At 58.7% G+C, this 17,783-nt stretch overlaps 1 protein-coding gene across 1 annotated transcript; it reads left to right on the top strand.

The window, feature by feature from the left end:
- Positions 1 to 202: 202 nt before the first annotated feature.
- Positions 203 to 16,737, top strand: MNT (MAX network transcriptional repressor). Its single transcript, XM_030295385.1, has 6 exons — positions 203 to 724; positions 6,046 to 6,625; positions 7,230 to 7,271; positions 7,417 to 7,528; positions 12,854 to 13,046; positions 13,184 to 16,737. Exons 1-6 carry the CDS (start codon positions 652 to 654, stop codon positions 13,939 to 13,941), a joined length of 1,758 nt encoding a protein of 585 aa, XP_030151245.1. The 5' UTR covers positions 203 to 651; the 3' UTR covers positions 13,942 to 16,737.
- Positions 16,738 to 17,783: the final 1,046 nt, after the last annotated feature.

Consider the following 17,783-nt stretch of genomic DNA (forward strand, 5'->3'; position numbering starts at 1 on the left):
CAACACGCAGCCCTTGCTCAACTTGTGGCTTGCCATCGGGGCGGGGCGAGGCGAGAAAGCGGAAATGCAGGGCGCGAACGAGGCTGGAGATTCTCCCACCCCCACCCCGGCCACGTGTGCGCGCGCCGTCTGTGGTGGGCGGGGCCAGCTCGCTCGGGACCCCGCCCCTCCCTTCCTGAGACGCCGCGGCCCTGCGGGCGGGGGCTCCGGTCCGGGCTTTGGCTGCGGCCCCGGTGTAGTAGCGGGGGCGGCGGCCGGGGGCAGCGCGGCTCCTTCCCTTGTTGTGTGTGTCGGTGCCTCCTCGCCATCTTGTTGCAAAGCCTTTTCTTGTCGGCGGGACTCCCGGGGGCCGCGGGGCGGGAGGCATCTGAAGGGAAGAAGAGAGGGAGGGGAAGGAGGGAGGCAGTGCTGCCTTTTGTTTTTTTGCATCAAAATTTTTAAAATTTGCAAATTATATTTTGCAAATATTTTGGGAAACATTAATTTTTGTCTCCGTGCTCTCCCGTTCTTCCCTGCGGAGTGCGCTGCGCCGCCCAGCCCTGTCGCCCCCCGGAGGTGATCCCTCCCTCCTGCCTGCCCGCCAGCCTGACCTGTGCCCGGCTCGCGGGCCGCAGTCTCGGCCCCGGCGCGCCCCCGGCAGCTCTCGGCGCGATGAGCATAGAGACGCTACTGGAGGCGGCCCGCTTCCTGGAATGGCAAGCGCAGCAACAACAGAGAGCACGTGGTGAGCGGCCGGGTTGGGCCCCTGGGGCACCGGGGAAGGGGAGACGAGCGACCCTGGTCTCCGAGCCCACGCGAAACCGCGGACACGACCCCCTCCCGAGCGGCCCGCGAAGCCGGGCAGCGCAAGGTTCGCACAGGAGCGGCCGCCTGGAGAGGAGTGTTGGGGGCAGTAAAATTAATTAATGAATACATTAACATTCAGTGAGGGACCCGGCTCCTGTGGGCGCCACCTCAGCTGCCTGCCACCCGGTGTGCACCTTTCGTGGGGGCTTCTTTCGCGTGGGCCAGGGGCGCCCTCGGTAGAGCTGAGGATGTGTGAGCCGGTGGGGGGTGGGGTGCGGAATGGTGTTGCGTGGGGGTGGCAGACCCGCGTGTGCGTGCGTGTGTGCAGAGGGGATTGTGATGTGAGCCTCGAGGAGAGCGGATGAACGGACGTGTACACGGGCGAGTGTATAGTGCACACGAGTGGGCGTGTGTGTAACGGAGTGGGGGGTGGGAATTACTCTACGCCGAGCGGCTCCCCGGCTTCCCTGGCCCTGTGGGAAGGGTGCGGGGGGCGCTCCTGGACGATCTACGCGCCGCTTGGGGCGGAGGCGGCCTTTGCAGAATGAAATGACATCGCGTGTCTTATGATCCTGGCCAGCCCCGCCTGACCCCGCCTCCCAGAGCTGGGCTGGGTCGCGCTTCAGGGATTTGGGTGAGAGCCGGGCTGATTGGGTGTCTGCGAAAAGGCCTGCAGGTCGCTGGGGGCAGTCCCCGGGCCCCCCTTGCTGCGCCCCACTTTAGCCGGTGTGGAATGTGGCGTGTCTGCGCGTTCCAAACCCGCTCTCGGCTGGAATGTTGCGTGTGCCTGCGTTCCAAGCCCGTTGGTTACACCGGGTGGTGACGTGGACCGGCCCCGCCTCCGACCACGTGCACGGGGGACACTCCCGCTGGGGACGGAGCGGCCCGGCCCCTCCCGGCTGCCTCGCGCTGGGCCGGGGGCGGGGCCTGGGCGGGGCTGGCGAGTGGCCTTGCGCCGGGTTGGGCCCTGGCTCCGGCCGCCGGGCACCTCCCCGGGAGAGCCTGTGCGCTGGAAGGAGGAGCCGCCGAGCTCACCTGTCCATTCTCGCCCTAACCTTCTGTTTTTGATCCTGGGGCAAGGGAAACCCTCAGACTTGCAAGGCGACAGGACATTTAGAGCTCACATATTCCCACTGACGTTTGGGGGAACGTTCTCACCAGGACCTCCTGACAATACCCCTGGCCACATTGTGGAGTGAACCAGGCTTGAGAAGGGGCAAACTTTGACGTTCCCTCGACAGGAAAGGAAGATTTCAGATGTTTTCCGTCCCACCCGCCCTGTCGGTGGTCCCAGGCTTCAGGGTCAGGAATAGGGGTTGGAGGTAAACACCTCCGTTTTCCGGACCATTGCGAGGGCCTCGGACCCGGATCGGTGTGTGTGCAGTATCCGGGGACTCCTGTCCCCTCCACCTCCCCTCCCCAACCCTTCTGCCGAGTTGGTTGTGGTAGAGAGAGTGCTTCGCCCTCCTTTCCTTTCTCTCTGCCTATTGTTGCTTCAATGATGAGTCATGCAGGAGGTAGTAGTGTGTGTTGTGTGCGCGCGCGCCCTGCAGCTAGCTTGTGCCGCGGCAGCGGCGGAGGGGGTGGGGTGGGGGGAGCAGCAGCGGGCCAGGGGCGGGGGAGCAGCGGGTCCGCCCGGCCAACCCGGCCGACAGGCCTCTCAAGGTCAGGAGCCACTCGAGATATGTGAGACTGACATGCTTGGATTTTGCGGAATTGATGGGCCAGGACATCAGCCCACGTGCCCCTCCCCCTTGTTTTCGGGGTCCTGAGCAGGGCCAGGCCCTGACAGTACTGGTGGTGGCCGAGAATGTCCTGCTTTCAGGCCCAGCGACGGGGCGTGGAGGGGAGGGCAGCGTGCACAAGAATTGGAGAGACTTGAGTCACCTGCTGCCACCATCAACACAGTGCAATTCAGGAGTACCTATTGTGTCCTTGCCGCGCATCAGGCACTGTGCTAGAGGTGAACAGGGTTGACCCTGCTGTTGCCCCAAGGGAACACTCACATCACCTTCGTTTTACCTTCAGGCTGATTGGCCTTCTGGGGAAGGGGAGAAGACCCTGTGCCCTCTTCTCTTCCACCCTTTCCCAAATAATAAGGCCAGAGCTGGCTGTAAGAAGGACAGTGATGAGAGAGAGAGAGAGAGACAGCGCGGGCGGGCGCGCGCGCGAGAGAGCGCCCCTCCCCCACGTGGTGAGAACTGAGGGCAGGGAGCTGAGTAGAGGCCTAGTTTAACTGACCAGTCACAGGTCCTTCTTCGCGTGGCAGAGGTCTTAGGGGATGGATGGTGCAAAGCCACATCTACTCCAAAAGCTCACATACAGATGGCTAGACCTGGCCACAGCGGTTAATCTCAAATTCATATTTTTTTTCTCCTCCTTGAGGTTCTGTCCTCTGACTTGGGGTGGGAAAAATGGGAGAAAAGGGGTGGTGTGTGGACCTGCTGACCAGAACTGCTTTCCTGAGTATGTACCTGATGAGCAGCTCTGAACAGGGATCCTGTTGTCCATGCCCTGGTTCAATCTCAAGGGTGGGTTTCCTGACCTAGACCAGCCAGATTGCTCACGTGATGAACCTGAGGATGTGTGTGCACATGTGTGTGTGAGAGGAAAGAGAGGCCATCCTGGTGGTCAGATGGGGGGGGAGGGGGGGTCTGGTCATTTCCAGCATTCATGGAGGTGGCTCAAAGGGGAGCCTCTTCTACCTGACCTACTTACACCCTGGGAGGGGAGGGGGGGGGCTGCCTTATGTATTTAGCTCCCTATTAGCATGAAGAAGGGGAGGACTCCTGAACAATGGGGGCTACCTAGTGTAGATTCCTCAGGCCCCAGCCCTGAGCCTGCTGTAGCCCCTGAATCACCCCAGAACGGTCAGGCTAACTTCCCTGGGGCCAGCCTCTGGGCAGAGCCCAGGGAGGGTGTCAGAGTGCGTGCATGTTTGGGAGTGCTGCATAGGTGCATTATTTTAAAGAGTCTAAACCTGTATTGTTCTTGAGGGAGGCCCTTGAGTGACTGCCACTTTGCTGTCCCCACTGGGTTTCCCCCTCCCCAGGGCATAGGAGGAGGGTTGCTGCTGGTGGGGAGGAGGCAGGAAGCTTTGGTGGGCTGGATCTGGCTTGGGACACCCCCTCTTCTTCGCCACCAGTCAAGATTTCTCATGCCAATCCAGGTGTGATAGAGCTTGGCCATTCACCTGGGTCCTTCCTGGTACCTGCCTGGCTCTGGAAGAGAGGGTAGGTGAGAAGGAGGTTGCCATCTCCTGGACCAGCTGTGTGGAGTTACTTTAAAATATGGGGAATGAGTTTTACTTTCAGGCTGAGTTCCCAGGACACCTGTCCTTGGGGCTTGGGGTCCCCTCTGTCCCACTGCTAATGGGAGAATGGAACACCGACCCCCACACCTGTGAAAGTTTGGGCCCTGGCTCAAAGGAATGAAGATGGGCTGTGTTGGGCCCTGACCTCCAGGGCCTTGCCTTGGGGATGGGTGGGGGGGACTGGGTAGGTGGTAGGTGGAACTCTTTGCCAGTGTAGTCTCTGGGAAGCTGGAGAGCAGAGAGCTGGCTTTCCCCGGAGCTGTAATATTAGCCAGGGCCTTTGGAAAGGCCTGGGAGACCAATGCCTCCCCTCATTGGAGCAGGCCCACACCGGCCTGGCAGCTCCCCTTCCAGAAGGGCAGGGAGATACGGAAGAGGCCCCGTGCTGCTGGGAAACCGCTGAGTGCTTCCCCTCTCACAACACTCTCTACTTCCTCCTTCGCCTCTTCTCCCCTGCGGGAGGGAGGGGCCTGGAGCAGGCCTGGCTCACACTCAAATTGTTGGTTGGCCAAAGGGCCCTGAGGCCTCAGGTTTTCTGGGGCCCTGAGCCCCAAAGGCCAGTGTGGGGTTGATGCCCTCCTCCACAAGGGGCTCTTAGCCAACCTTGTCCCCCCCCCCCCAACCCCACCCACCGTGGGGTGGTGTGTTTGGGGCGTGTCTGCCCGCTACTGCTGTCAGCTCAGTCAGTTAGCAGTGTGGCCAATCCGGGATGGGCAGGAGGGCTGGTGGACCAGCCTGCTCCCTGGCCTGGGGGCTACAGCTGCTCCCCAGAGATACTGCCCAGCCCTGTAGCCAGGGAACCTGAATGGTGGGGCCCAGAGAGCATGGGGCTGGGTGGAGATGGAGAGGTGCTTCTGGATCAGGAAGGGTGTTCTCAGCCAGCTCCTGAGCAGGCCTCACCTGGCAGCAGGTCTTTCAGCAGAGATGCTGAACTGACCGGTGCGAGGCTGCCCTTCTTTCCCGCCTGCCTCTTGCTTCCTGGTTGTCCCGCTGGTGGTGGGGACAAGAGGGATGTGGGAACGATGAGTTCTAGCACCACAAAGGGCAGAGAAGGACCGAATTTGTTTTGTGTGGTCTCTGAGGAAATCAGACACTGGGACCTGGCCTGGGAGTCCTGGGCCTGATTTCCTCATGTGTGAACTGAAGCTGATGTCCCTGCCCTGCCTGTGGTGTGGACTCTTGTGAGGATCCACAGGTGTGTGTGTGTGTACAGACACCTAGTGAGCAGATGCTGACACAGCAAGTATAGGTATATGCTGGGTGTCTGGATTCCTGGCTGGGTGTAGTTTCAGTAATACCTGTGACTTGCTGTGTGGTCCTCAACAAATCACTTTGCCTCTCTGAGCTAATTTATTTCATCTGTGAAGTGGAGGTGCCGCCTGCCCTCTGGAAAGTACTTGGTAAATACTTTCGAAGGCCTTCCCCAGAAGCTATGATCTGCCTACCTCCCGCCCCCCCATTCTTCTCTGGTAGCCTGTGAGGTCTTTGCTGACTGGCCTCTGCCCACCTTATCTATCACCCCATTCCCCTCAGCCTTGTTCCTGAACTTTCCTGCTCATCACCAGCCTAACCTCTGAACTTTCAGGTTGCCAGACCTCCAGCATCCTCTCTGACAGCCCCTGCTCTGTCTTTCCACAGCCCCTCTCCTCTCTCAGCCTGGGTTGTTATCCTCTGTAACTTGTCCTTCCCCTCAACGCCTCTAGGCCTTGAGCTCCCCAACGCAGAGACTAGGTCTGTTTTAATTGTTCGCCACTGTGTCCCCAGCACTTAACCCCAGTGCCTGTCTGGGTGTGGATGGGGATTTGTGGTGTCTCAGGCTGAGCGGGAGTGTCACTGAGCACTAACTGGGACAGGGTCAGAGGATGTGTTATGGTTGGAAGACTTCAGAAGCTGGGACCCAGGACTGCTGGCCCACTGAGAAAACCCCTTGTGTTCTCTCTGCGTAGAGGAGCAGGAGCGGCTTCGCTTGGAGCGGGAGAGGGAGCAGGAGCAGAAGAAGGCCAGCAGCCTGGCCAGGCTGGCCCATGCCCTGCCCGTGGAGGAGCCTCGCATTGAAGCACCACCCCTACCTCTGTCCCCTCCGGCACCCCCGCCAGCACCCCCACCCCCACTTGCCACCCCCACCCCACTGACTGTCATTCCTATTCCAGTAGTGACCAACTCTCCTCAACCTCTGCCCCCACCCCCACCACTGCCTCCTGCAGCCCAGCCTCTGCCCCTGGCGCCCCGCCAGCCAGCCCTGGTTAGCACCCCTGGACTCAGCATTAAGGAGGCTGCCCCCCTGCCCACCAGGCCACAGGTGCCCACCCCTGCTCCCCTGCTGCCGGACTCCAAGACCACCCTTCCGCCCACTGGCAGCCCTAAGCCTCTGCAGCCCCTCCCCACCCCTATCCTGACCATAGCACCACACCCTGGAGTCCAGCCCCAGCTGGCCCCCCAGCAGCCACCCCCACCCACTCTTGGGACCCTGAAGTTGGCACCAGCGGAAGAAGTCAAATCCAGCGAACAGAAGAAGAGGCCTGGGGGGTGAGTGAGGTGTGGCAGAGTCTGGGCTGGTGGGGTGGAGAACTGCCCGAATCCTGGGCTGTGTGTGGAAGAGAAAGTACCCCCCCGTCCTGAGCCAGTCCTTCAAAGCCATGTCCTACCTTCCTATCTGAGAAGCACGGTATTTTATTTGGACAGTTTGCACTGTGCCTGTGCCTGTGCCTATCCCCACCCTGGGAGTGGGGAATGGCCATTGCCCTCTGTTTTCTCAGGCTTCTGTGTCCTCTGACCCCCTCAAGGATGGGCCGATGGCATTTCCAAGCCTTTGGACAGAGTATTGGATTGGGGAACTCTTGGGTGAGGGCTGGGGTCAACTGGCTATTTCTCTGAGCCCCAGGAGACCTTATATCTCCTCTTAGGTGGAAGGGGCAGGATGGAGGGTTAATGGGTTGTGAATTACGAGCATACGTGTGCCCTCCAGGGAGTATAAGCACATCTGAACAGGGTGAACATCTCCCATTGCTGCTTTTTGTACAGAGAATGTGGGGGGCAAGACGCCTATGACATTTGGGGAGTGGGGGCAGGGGGCGGGAAGGCCACCTAATTGGGCCCTCCTCCCTAAGCCTCCTGTCTGTCTGGGTTTCAGGATCGGAACCAGAGAAGTCCACAACAAATTGGAGAAGAACAGGTGTGTGTGCGTGCGTGTGTGTCTCTGGGCTCCACCTGCCCGCTCCGGGGACAGGTCCCACCCTTGTTCTCCTGGGGCCTTCCCTCCCCGCCCTGGCCCCCGGCCCCCCAGGCGCTGGCTAACTGGCGCCTCTCCCTCTCCCCAGGAGGGCCCATCTGAAAGAATGCTTTGAGACCCTGAAGCGCAACATCCCCAACGTGGACGACAAGAAGACGTCGAATCTGAGTGTGCTGCGGACGGCGCTGCGGTACATCCAGGTACGGGGGAGGGAAGCGCGGCGGAGAGGACGGCGGGCGGCGGCCTCTGCGCCAGCTTCCTCCTCACTCCTCCCGCCCTCTTCCCCTCGCCGCGGCCCCGCCCCGCCCTCGCTCCCTCTCCCGCTCCCCCGCCCGCCTCCACGCGGGCGCTGAGCACATGGCCCGGCTGACGTCAGCGGGGCTCCCCGCCCGCGAGGGGGCGGGAGGACGGGCGCGCGTGCGCGGGGGAGGGCGGCCGCGGCGTTCCCTTCTCCGCCCCCCCCCCTTTTCCCGTTCGGCCGCCCCGCGGAGCCCCGCTATCTGCGCCGCCTCCGCAGCTCGGTTTTCAGACCCGGTGCCCGGGCCCGCGTTACAGCCTGGCGCTCTTAGTGCCCCTGCGGGTGAGAAGGGCGTGGAGCCGCCCCGGCGCCTCCAGCCCGCCCGCAGTGCCTGGGCGGGAACCCGGATTTGGCCCGAGAATCTGTCGCTCGTGATGGGGTGGGGAGTCCCCTGGGCGTGGCTCCTTGCACGCGGCGGCGCGCCGGTGAGGCCCCACCCCGTTTTACCCCCAAAGGGTTAAGAGCCTTCCAGTGAGCGCATTGAGGTGCCACGACTCAATTTTGGGGGTTAATCCTGGAGGCTGTGGAAATGTCTGAGTAACCAGCCCTCGGGTCGCCGAACCTTCAAAAATTAGGCTCTCCTCATGCCTGGGATTTTAAAAACCCCTTTTCAAGGGGCCCTCCTGTCTGTGTGGACCTCCCCTCTTTGGACATTGGCTTCCCTCTGCAGTACGGGGTGGGGGGCGCCCGCCAGATAAGACAGTTGCCATGACGGCCCCGTGTTTCGGTTTCCTTGGAAACCGGCCGAGGGTTCCGCGTGCCGGAAAGGAGGCTGTGGGGGTGGGGCGCGCGGCCACGCTCGGCTGCCGCGGAGACGGAGTCCGAATGGAGCCGTTGGGGAGTGGGAGGGACTTAGGGCTCCCTGCCTGGCGGGGGCGGGGGCAGCTTGCGGTCCCCCTATCGGCGCGCTTCGACAGCTGGGGGGTCGGGCAGCATTAAGGTTCCTGTGGGAAGGGTAGCAAAGAGGATCTGACCGAGCTTTGAGCCGGGGCCGGGCGCCACCCCTCCCCCGGCCAGTACTGCGGGGTCACAGCCCTGAGGTAACCGGAGCCTGACTTGTTCAGGGGGCGGAGGCGCTGCTTCGCGACTGCTCCCAGCCGGCTGCTCCCTCCCAAGCTCCCGCGAACGCGCGCCCTTCCGCCCGCCCTGCGGGTGAGGGGGAGGGGCTGGCGCGCCTCCAGGCCGCTTCCCGGCACCCTGGAGGGGAGGGGTCGGGCTCGAAGATTGGTGGAAACGGGGTGGGGGCGGGGCTTCCGTGCTCCGAGGGGAGGGTGCAGCCGGCAGGGAGTGACGCTGCAAGGCCGGGTCCGCGTGGGTGCGCGCGTGCTCTGGGAGGGGCGGGGCCTCGCTGTTGGCCTGACTGGCTTAGAAAGAGGAGAGGCCCGAGGGGGTGGGCTTCGGAGGGTCTCCAGGAGGCCTACTTCTGACATATTTTTGCAGAACTTGGGCTTGAGAATGTTCCCGGTCCTTCAGTCATAGGCAATTATGTGTCCTGGAAGCAAATCCTTGTCCAAATGCTGTGACGTTTTCTATGACTCTCAGTTTCTTTTGTACTGCCATTTTGCTAAATGGGAAGAAATAGTAGCATCTTCATCATAGGAATGTTCAGATTGGTCCTCTGTAAACACCAACTTAATAATAATTCTTGAGAAGTAGAAAGAATAGGATGGCACATTCCACTTTATAGACACATACTTAGGAAAGCCTTGCTTGCAATGATATCTGGATTTGAAAATAAATCAGAAATAGAGACTTAGTAGAACCAGCAGACATGAGCCTGGGCTGAGGAGGCAGCGAGGTGTGAGGTGTACCCAGGCTGTTCATAAGAGAAATTTGTCCTGGGGCTGGTAATGGAAGCAGAAACAAAAGTTACAAGGCTATCTCAATCCTCAATCTCATTCATTTGTTTATTCACTCAGGTACTTTGGACAGCTCTGTGTCTGATTCTGAGGATGAAGCAGGGAGCAAAGAAATAAGCGTGGGTCTGTCTTCATAGGTTTGGTCTTGGTGGCAGATTATAAATACTGTGCCATGAGAATGTAATAGGGACAGGGATCAGAGGATCTGTTTTGAGGCGTGCTGGAGGTTGTTGCTGAGGAAGGGGCATCTGAACTGAGACCTGAAGGTTCCAGGGTGACCTGGGCAAAGCAGAGGGCAGAAAGCCCAGCTCAGGCTGAAATTTCTCCAGCAAGAGGGAGCAGGATTCAGTTTTGGAACTTAAAGGTGGCCGTGGGGGTTACCACGTGGAGAGTAGAGATGGGCCAGGGGGGGGGGGGGGGGGGGGCAGCAGGGCACTAGATAGGAGTCAAAATGGAATAGTAGAGAGACCAATAAGGTGTGTAGACTGAAAGCATTGGTTGTTTGCTGAGGGGGGAAGGCTGTAGCTCCCAGCCAGACTCAGAGTGGAGTGGAAGATTTTAAGAAAGCCACAGTGAGGTGGACAAAAACAGGAAGAGGAATAGGCAGGTACCAAACTATGCATCCAAGCAGTTTTAGGAAATATGTTTAAAATGAAGCAATGTGGACAAAAGCTGGACCCTGGAGAAACTTTCTGGGGGCCTCTAGGCCTGTGGATAACTGAACTGGGTAAGAAAAAGAGGTTTTGGCCTCTGAGTTTCTCCCTAAGTCAGAAATCTACTCTTCCTGCTGGTAGGTAGAGTTCAGGACACCACTTCCAGCCCCCAGCAGCCAGGTTCAAGTGAGAGCTGACTCACCACAGGCCCCATCATTGATATGGCCTCATCTGATGTCATGTCCAGCACTGGCCTCTCAGGGTAGAGCCAGGTGAGAAGCCAGGTGTGTGTGTGTGTGTGTGTGTGTGTGTGTGTGTGTGTGTGTGTGTGTGAGGGAGGGATCTTTCTGGCAGAAATATAGAGGGAAACAGGTTAAATCTCAAAACTAGGATAGAGAAGGCTGTGTGTGGCCTGGGACTGCTAGCAGAATTGTAAAACTACCAGGTTTCAGGCCAGAACATTGCATGGTTGTGTCTGGGTTATGTGTTGGCAGGTACTAATGGTTTGAGGCATTTCTTACTGGTGAGGTCAGAAACACAGGAGTTTGGGGCTGCACGAGGAAGCGTAGGGAAATTGGGCCTAGTTTAGTGGGCGAACTTGAAGACATTGCCATGCCCAAGAGGGACAAGTGAACAGTCAGGAAGGCTGCTATAAAACTGCTTGTAGAAATAGAGTCAGGGGAAACTTATGTCTAATGTGACTGTGATTCTGTGATACAGCAGAGAGACAGGATAGAGGTGGGAACCAACATGCTCACATCCTCACAGATCCTTCCCCTGGAGCTAAGATATGCATAATTCTGTCCTGGACACTGGTTGGGTCAGGAGATAAAGCTGATAATAAAACAGTCCTTGCCTTTACTCACAGCGTTGGACAAGGAACAGTGTGTATGGAGGTGGAAGGACAAAATACGAAGCTTTTAGGGATAATATGAGCTAGTGTCTGATTAAGTACTACCTGACAGTCTTATTAAATGCTCAAGAGTGTTGTGCAGTGCCAAGAAGGGCTCAAGGTCAAGAAGATGCACTGGTCAGGGCATGAGATGGGATGGGTGGTGGGAGTCGGATGTGGTCTCAGAGCACAAGCACATATGATGTAGAGGGATGAGAAGGGACCATCTGTGTGTGAGACCGGGTTCAGAGAGGAAAACTAAGACAAGCTGGATAGTTTGGTGTAGGAAGAGTCGGTGGGTTCTGTACCTGGCTGTAACCGGCCAGCCTTAGAAGCCAGGAGCTCAGGAATAGTTCAGGTTAAGAGACTCAGGATGCAGCAGGGCAAAAGTGTCCATGTTTGGTGGACCCAGCACTCGTGACGTGTCTGGGCCAAAGAGAAACTGGCAACAGGGAGGTCTCCAAGACTTAGAGGAGTCAGTTTTAATAAAGTGTCAGCTTCAGGAGGTCATGGAGGATAGGAGCTGAGGCATAGGACACAAGCTGGCCTTTTGGGGATATAAAACACTTTTTTTTTTTTTTTTTTTTTTTTGAGAGAGAAAGTACATATGCCAACTGGGGGAGAGAGGTGGAGGGAGAGAGAGGATGTTGAGCCAGCTCTGTGCTGAGCGGTTGATCCCACGACCCTGGGATCCTGACCTGAGCTGACATTAAGAGTTGGACACTCAACTGACTGAGCCACCCACATGCCCCTCGAGACACTTCTGATAGGGGAGCAGTGCCACAGTCTGGGAGGCATGGCATCCAGCACCAACATGAGGGGTGAACCTAAGAGGCTGTGGGCCTGGAGGAGTTGAGGCAGGGATGGCTCTGTGGACAAGGGAACTCCCTGTTGGTGTTCTTAGTGAGGTGGGTGGCATCAGTATCATGGGGGCAGGAGCAATGTGGAACCTGTGGTGAAGGACAGAAGTGTCTCCAGTGGTGCTCCATGTCAGAGGTGCCATTGAGCCATTTCTCCTTGGTCAGTGCAGCTCAGCTACAGGTGTGGAAGGAGGGGCACGTTCCAGGGCTTAGGGATCGATCATTCAGCAGCCTGGGGAATCTGGAGGGCTGTGGGCAGGGTGAAAATGGAGAGTGTGGTTGAGAGGCAGCACAGGTAGGTGCCACGGAGAGTAGCCCAGGTCAGAGCAGAGGGCAGAGCCAACAGCTGCTGGGGATGAGATGGAAGCAGGTCAAGAAGAAATTCAGGGGGTTGGAGGCCATGCCACAAAGTCTGAGAGGCATCCTCAGGGACATTGAAGTTAAGACTAGTGAATGATGCTGTGGAGCAAAGGGCAGGATTGTTTGGGGTTCTTTGGGGAATGAGTTCCAAGGAGGGTAGCCTGTGGCATGGTGACTGACAGCATGGTATGAGTGGTGGCGGGGCCTTGAGCGTCACGGAGAAGTCTGTTACCCCTTCTGTCCTCTGCAGAATGGAGGCAAGTGGCTGCCAGGAGGGTGGATAGAGCCAGAGGCCATGAAGCCCCTCAGGACACAGTTGATGTGGGGGTGGGGGAAGGCCTTCATCCTAGAGTGGGGCTGGCCTGGATCTGTGCTTTTTTTCAATGGTGCCTGCTGGAGAGCCCACAGTCCCCAGGATGCAGGGCCTCACAGGACAAAGCCATGGACCAGCAGTGGGTGTGGTCCCCTGCGGCCCCATCACTGCAGACTGCCCCTGGGTGCTAAGTGACCTGGAGGCCAGGGTGGCAGTGGGAAGGGATTGCGGTACTGGGGACCCTGTGGCCTCTGCTCAGGGTATCCTTCGGTCTCTTGGCTGTTGTCCAGTCTCTGAAGAGGAAGGAGAAGGAATACGAGCATGAGATGGAGCGGCTGGCGCGGGAGAAGATCGCCACACAGCAGCGGCTGGCGGAGCTCAAGCATGAGCTGAGCCAGTGGATGGACGTGCTGGAGATCGACCGTGTGCTCCGGCAGACTGGCCAGCCGGAGGACGACCAGGCCTCCACCTCTACGGCCTCTGGTGAGCCCCACCTGCCCCTCCCTGGTCAGGCCCTTGCCCCCCAGCTCCATGCCCCCAGACCCCAGGGCCATCTACTACTCCAGCCTCTTGTTTCGCAAGCCTTTCTGACCTGTCCCTGTCCCCGTGTCCCCCCACAGAGGGTGAGGACAACATAGACGAGGATATGGAGGAGGATCAGGCCGGCCTGGGCCCACCTAAACTGAGCCATCGCCCCCACCCGGAGCTGCCGAAGCCACCGCCCAGCACCGCCCCCGCACCTCTGCCTCCCCATCCACACCCCCACTCCCAGCCTGTGGCCCTGTCTCCTGTCCACCTGCCTGGGCAGCAGCCGCCACCACAGCAGAAGACACCTCTGCCAGCCCCTCCTCCCCCACCGGCTGCCCCTGCCCAGACGCTGGTGCCCGCTCCAGCCCATCTGGTGGCTGCAGCTGGTGGAGGTTCCACGGTCATCGCCCACACGGCCACCACCCACGCCTCAGTCATCCAGACTGTGAACCACGTTCTACAGGGGCCGGGCGGCAAGCACATCGCCCACATTGCCCCCTCGGCCCCCAGCCCTGCTGTGCAGCTGGCACCTGCCACACCCCCCATTGGCCACATCACAGTGCACCCTGCCACCCTCAACCATGTGGCCCACCTCGGCTCCCAGCTGCCCCTGTATCCACAGCCCGTGGCAGTGAGCCAGCCCGTGGCGGTGAGCCACATTGCCCACACCCTCTCACACCAGCAAGTGAATGGCACAGCGGGGCTGGGACCCCCAGCCACTGTCATGGCAAAGCCAGCTGTGGGGGCTCAGGTGGTGCACCACCCCCAGCTGGTGGGCCAGACAGTGCTCAACCCCGTGACCATGGTCACCATGCCCTCCTTCCCGGTCAGCACACTCAAGCTGGCTTGAGGATGAGGCCACTCAGAGGCCCCCAGTGGGGGCAGGGAGGGGGACCTGTCCCCCACTCTCCCACCCACCAGCTCCACACATTCCAGCCAGGCCAAGGCCCGCCCCACCCACACCCACCCCCAGGCCTCCTAGGGGAAGGGGGTGCAGAGACTCTGAGCCAGGGGAGGGAGGGCCCCCCCCAGGGAGCTGGGCACAGGGCAGGGGGTTACCCCACTGCACTAGGACTTGATAAAGTGATGAGACACTCTGGTGAATGTGCCACTCGTCCGGCCTGGTGCCAGCTCCAGTGCCGTTCCCGCCTCCCCACCTTGTCCCCTGCAACCAGTGCGAAGTGGGTGTTGTGTTCTCCGGCTTCCCCGACCCTGCCTGCCTTCCTGTGCTGCTGCTGCTGCTATTGCTGTCTGATGAGGTGGCTGAGTGCCGGGTCCTCTGTCCTGAGCCTTGGCCTTCTCTCCCCAGGCCTTTGGAGGGGACGGGGAGAGGGAGCAGAACTGAAGCAACTTGGCCCAGAAAGCTGGGTACCGTGGGGGGGGGGGGTGCGCTCTGCTCTGAGTACACGTGACTGATCCTAAGAAGTGGCTGCTCTGCAGTCCCACCCACACAGGTGGGCGCCAGCCTACGGTTCTCCAACCCAGCTGCGGTCACTGGCTTGTCACAGCAGAAGCTAGTTAAGAGGAGTCTCTATCAACAACTGAACCCGTGCTGTTGCTAAGCTCCCTGAGCGCCCCAATCCTTGCTACTGGGCTCCTGACCTCAGGAGGGTAGGCTGAAGGTGGGTGGGGACTGGGAAGGAAGGGCTTAGCGGTCCTGCCCCTCCCCACCTCCAGCCGGCCTGGGTACGGCTGGGGAGAGAGCTTCTCTGGACCGGTCAGTCCCCATCCCTGGTTCCCTGGCCTCTGCTCAGTGCTGTGCACTCCCGAGGGATGGGTGTGCCTGAGTGCCTCCCGCAGCCTCAGAGAAGTGGATTAGTAGCTATCTGGTCTGGGTTCCAGGTGCCTGAAGCCACACTGCTGAGGAAGTTAAAAATCCAGGGCCTGGGCCCAACCAAGTTCCTTCCCTGCTGCTCTGGGGACCTGTAGAGAAGGGAGGAGGGCTGCTACTCCTGCCCCAACTCCTCTGTCTCTGCCATCATCTCTCTTTCCCCCTGAACATCCACTTTTTCCCAGTGGGCTGTTCTGAGTGTATACTCGGTGGAGGCTGCTGCGTGCCACAACTTTCCTCTGAGGAAGGTCCTTGGTTGGACCTAGGGCAGGGCTGAGCTTGGGGTGGGGAGTCAGGGGGCCTGTGTGTGTGTGGGGGGGGGGGGGGCATGCTTCTTTCCCTGCCTCTGCCTCGCCAGACCGCTTTGGCTTCTCTTTTTATGTGGGTATTTATTACAAGTGGCCTTGTGTCAGACACACTCAGTTGTGCACTCGGCTCCCCACCTGGACACAAGATGGCCTTTCAGTGTGGGGAGAGGAAGCCAGTGTCCCTAGGTGTGAAGTTTGCTTTGACAGGCTGGGGGCAGGAGGAGTGGCCTGCAGTGTTCTGAGGAGGCTGGCAAAGGTCTTGAACAGGTTTGGACACCTAAGAACCCCCTTTCAGTTCCTTCCTGGTCCTGGAGACTTCCCAGGGGACTGCTCTCCTTTGTCTCTCCTGGGGTGGGGAAAAGGAGGGCCTGTGGACACCCTAGAGGCCTCTAAGAGGGAGCCCCACACCCATCCCAGCACAGCACTCACACCTCACAAGCTCGCTGCCTTCCTGCCCCTGCAGCCACCACCTGCCACCCTGGTTCTTGGGGAGACCAGTTTCCACTCTTCCTTGAGTGATTACAACCGAAAGAGCAGAGGGAGCCCGATCAGCCTGGCGCCCAGGGAACAGAGAAATGTTGGGGAACCTGCCCTCCCTCTCAAGCTCTGTTCACCTCCCTGCATCCTGAGGCCATTCCAGAAAGTGTGTCAACCAGTGGCCTCTCGGGCCTGCACAGATACCTCATCCGCCTGTTCACCGCCCCTGCCCCTCCCCACCCCTAGCAGTGGGGGCCTTCGAATCTAGTGCCGAATGACTATGTCCAGATTGGTGACGATGGGTGTTGTTGCTGTTGTTTTTGTTGTTTGTGAACGCTGTGATGCCGTGTGCCCGAGAGGGCAGCCGCCGCCCAGCCCTTCCTTGGGCATCTCCCCTCTGAGAGCTGTCAGGACCATATCTGTCCTCACCCTGTGGGACCGCCTGCCCCTCCCCTCCCTAGCCCTTCCAGCCTGGGGGACGCGTGCGTGTGCGCACACATACACACACACATACACACACACACCTTACCTCTCATGCGTGTTTTACTTTTTGATGTTAAGAGTGGTTCACTGGCTGGGAGCCTTTACCTCGGGGAGAGGGGGAGGTTGGTTCCTTGGGGGGCCAAAGAAGGGCAGGGAGTGCCTGGAGGGGAATTAGGGGTCACCATACCCCTGCTCTCCAGGAACAGCTTCTCCCCCATCCCAGGGTTCCATCCCCATCCCCTAAAGAGGTGGCCCTTGTTTACAGTGAGGACTCGGTCACTGTGTCTCCGTTTCCTGAAATATAAACCGTAGCGACCCCAGACTGTAGAGATTTTTATGTGTTTGGATACATCTGCTGTGTGGGAAAAAAAAAAAAAACCCTACAAAAACCCTAATTTTGTACATATTGTATTTTTACTATTGAACTGTATTCTAGTGGCTGTTCATGCTCCAAGACTTTAGGTATTGAGACATGAATACTATCCATGTAATAAGCACTTGCCTGGAATAAAATATAAAACTGAAATAAACCTGCACTGAAACCAGAGATGGGGCTGTCAGGCTGCAGCATCTGGGTCACTTTGTTGCAACAGGAGGCAGAGCCTTTTAGGGAAAGTCCTCTAGCAAGCATCGGGGTTCTTAACCCTGTGGACATTTGAGGGGCATGGGTCCTCGAGCAGCTTCGGTGCTGGTCAATTTTAGAAGATTTGGGGCCTTCCAGTTCTGATGCCAGTGTTCGATCCTAAACAGGCTCTGAGGACTGCAATTCTGGTCTTCCTTATACTTTTGCAATACTTCATACTTCCTCAAAACCATTTTTACAAACACTATCTTGTTTCATCTCTTAACAGCATGGCGGAGTAAACGAGCCAAGAACTAGCCCTGTTCTGGCAGATAAGGAAACAGGTTCGAGGTGGCTTGGTATGGCCACACAGCTAGCCTGCAGTCCAATCTGTCAACTCCGTGCAGAGTTCCCCAACATGTACCACCCTGCCCTGGGCCTGCTGTAGAGTTGTGAATCCTGAACTTGATAAAGTTCCAGTAGGAAAGGTGGAGGGGAACCGCCTCAAGATCTGTGCGCAGAAGGGTGAGAGGCTTCCTTAGAGGGCAATGCACTTCTGAAGTTGTAGTTAGGACGGGTCATCTGGGGAATCCATAAGGGAAAGGAACAAAAAGAGGAAGAAGTTTGAAGGTCAGGACTCAAAGAACCATGTTCTAAGATGGGCCCGGAAGACCCTTGTCCCTATAACATCTCTCCCAGTTTAGGGGAAACCAGCCCTTTGGCAGGCTGTCTCAGGAGGAAGTGGGGAGGTAAGGAAGAGGCCTAACTATAGACCAGGCAGGCTGCCTTGTTGAATGCCCCAGCAACAGGTTCCCCACTCCCAGCCCCAGCCAGAGGAATGGACTCCACTTCTCTTCCTGGGGTGGGCTATCCTTAGGGAAGGAAGTGGTCACCAATGTCTTGGGTCCCATTCTCTTGAAGAAGCACCAGCTCAATAAAGGCCAGGCCCAGTGTCCCTCTGTCCTATAATCCTGCCAGTCCTTTCACTTGCGAGATGCTGGCTCCCCCTGCTGGTAGCTCCAGGAAGAGAT

Source organism: Lynx canadensis, chromosome E1, assembly GCF_007474595.2.
Source record: "Lynx canadensis isolate LIC74 chromosome E1, mLynCan4.pri.v2, whole genome shotgun sequence".
Lineage (NCBI taxonomy): Eukaryota > Metazoa > Chordata > Mammalia > Carnivora > Felidae > Lynx > Lynx canadensis.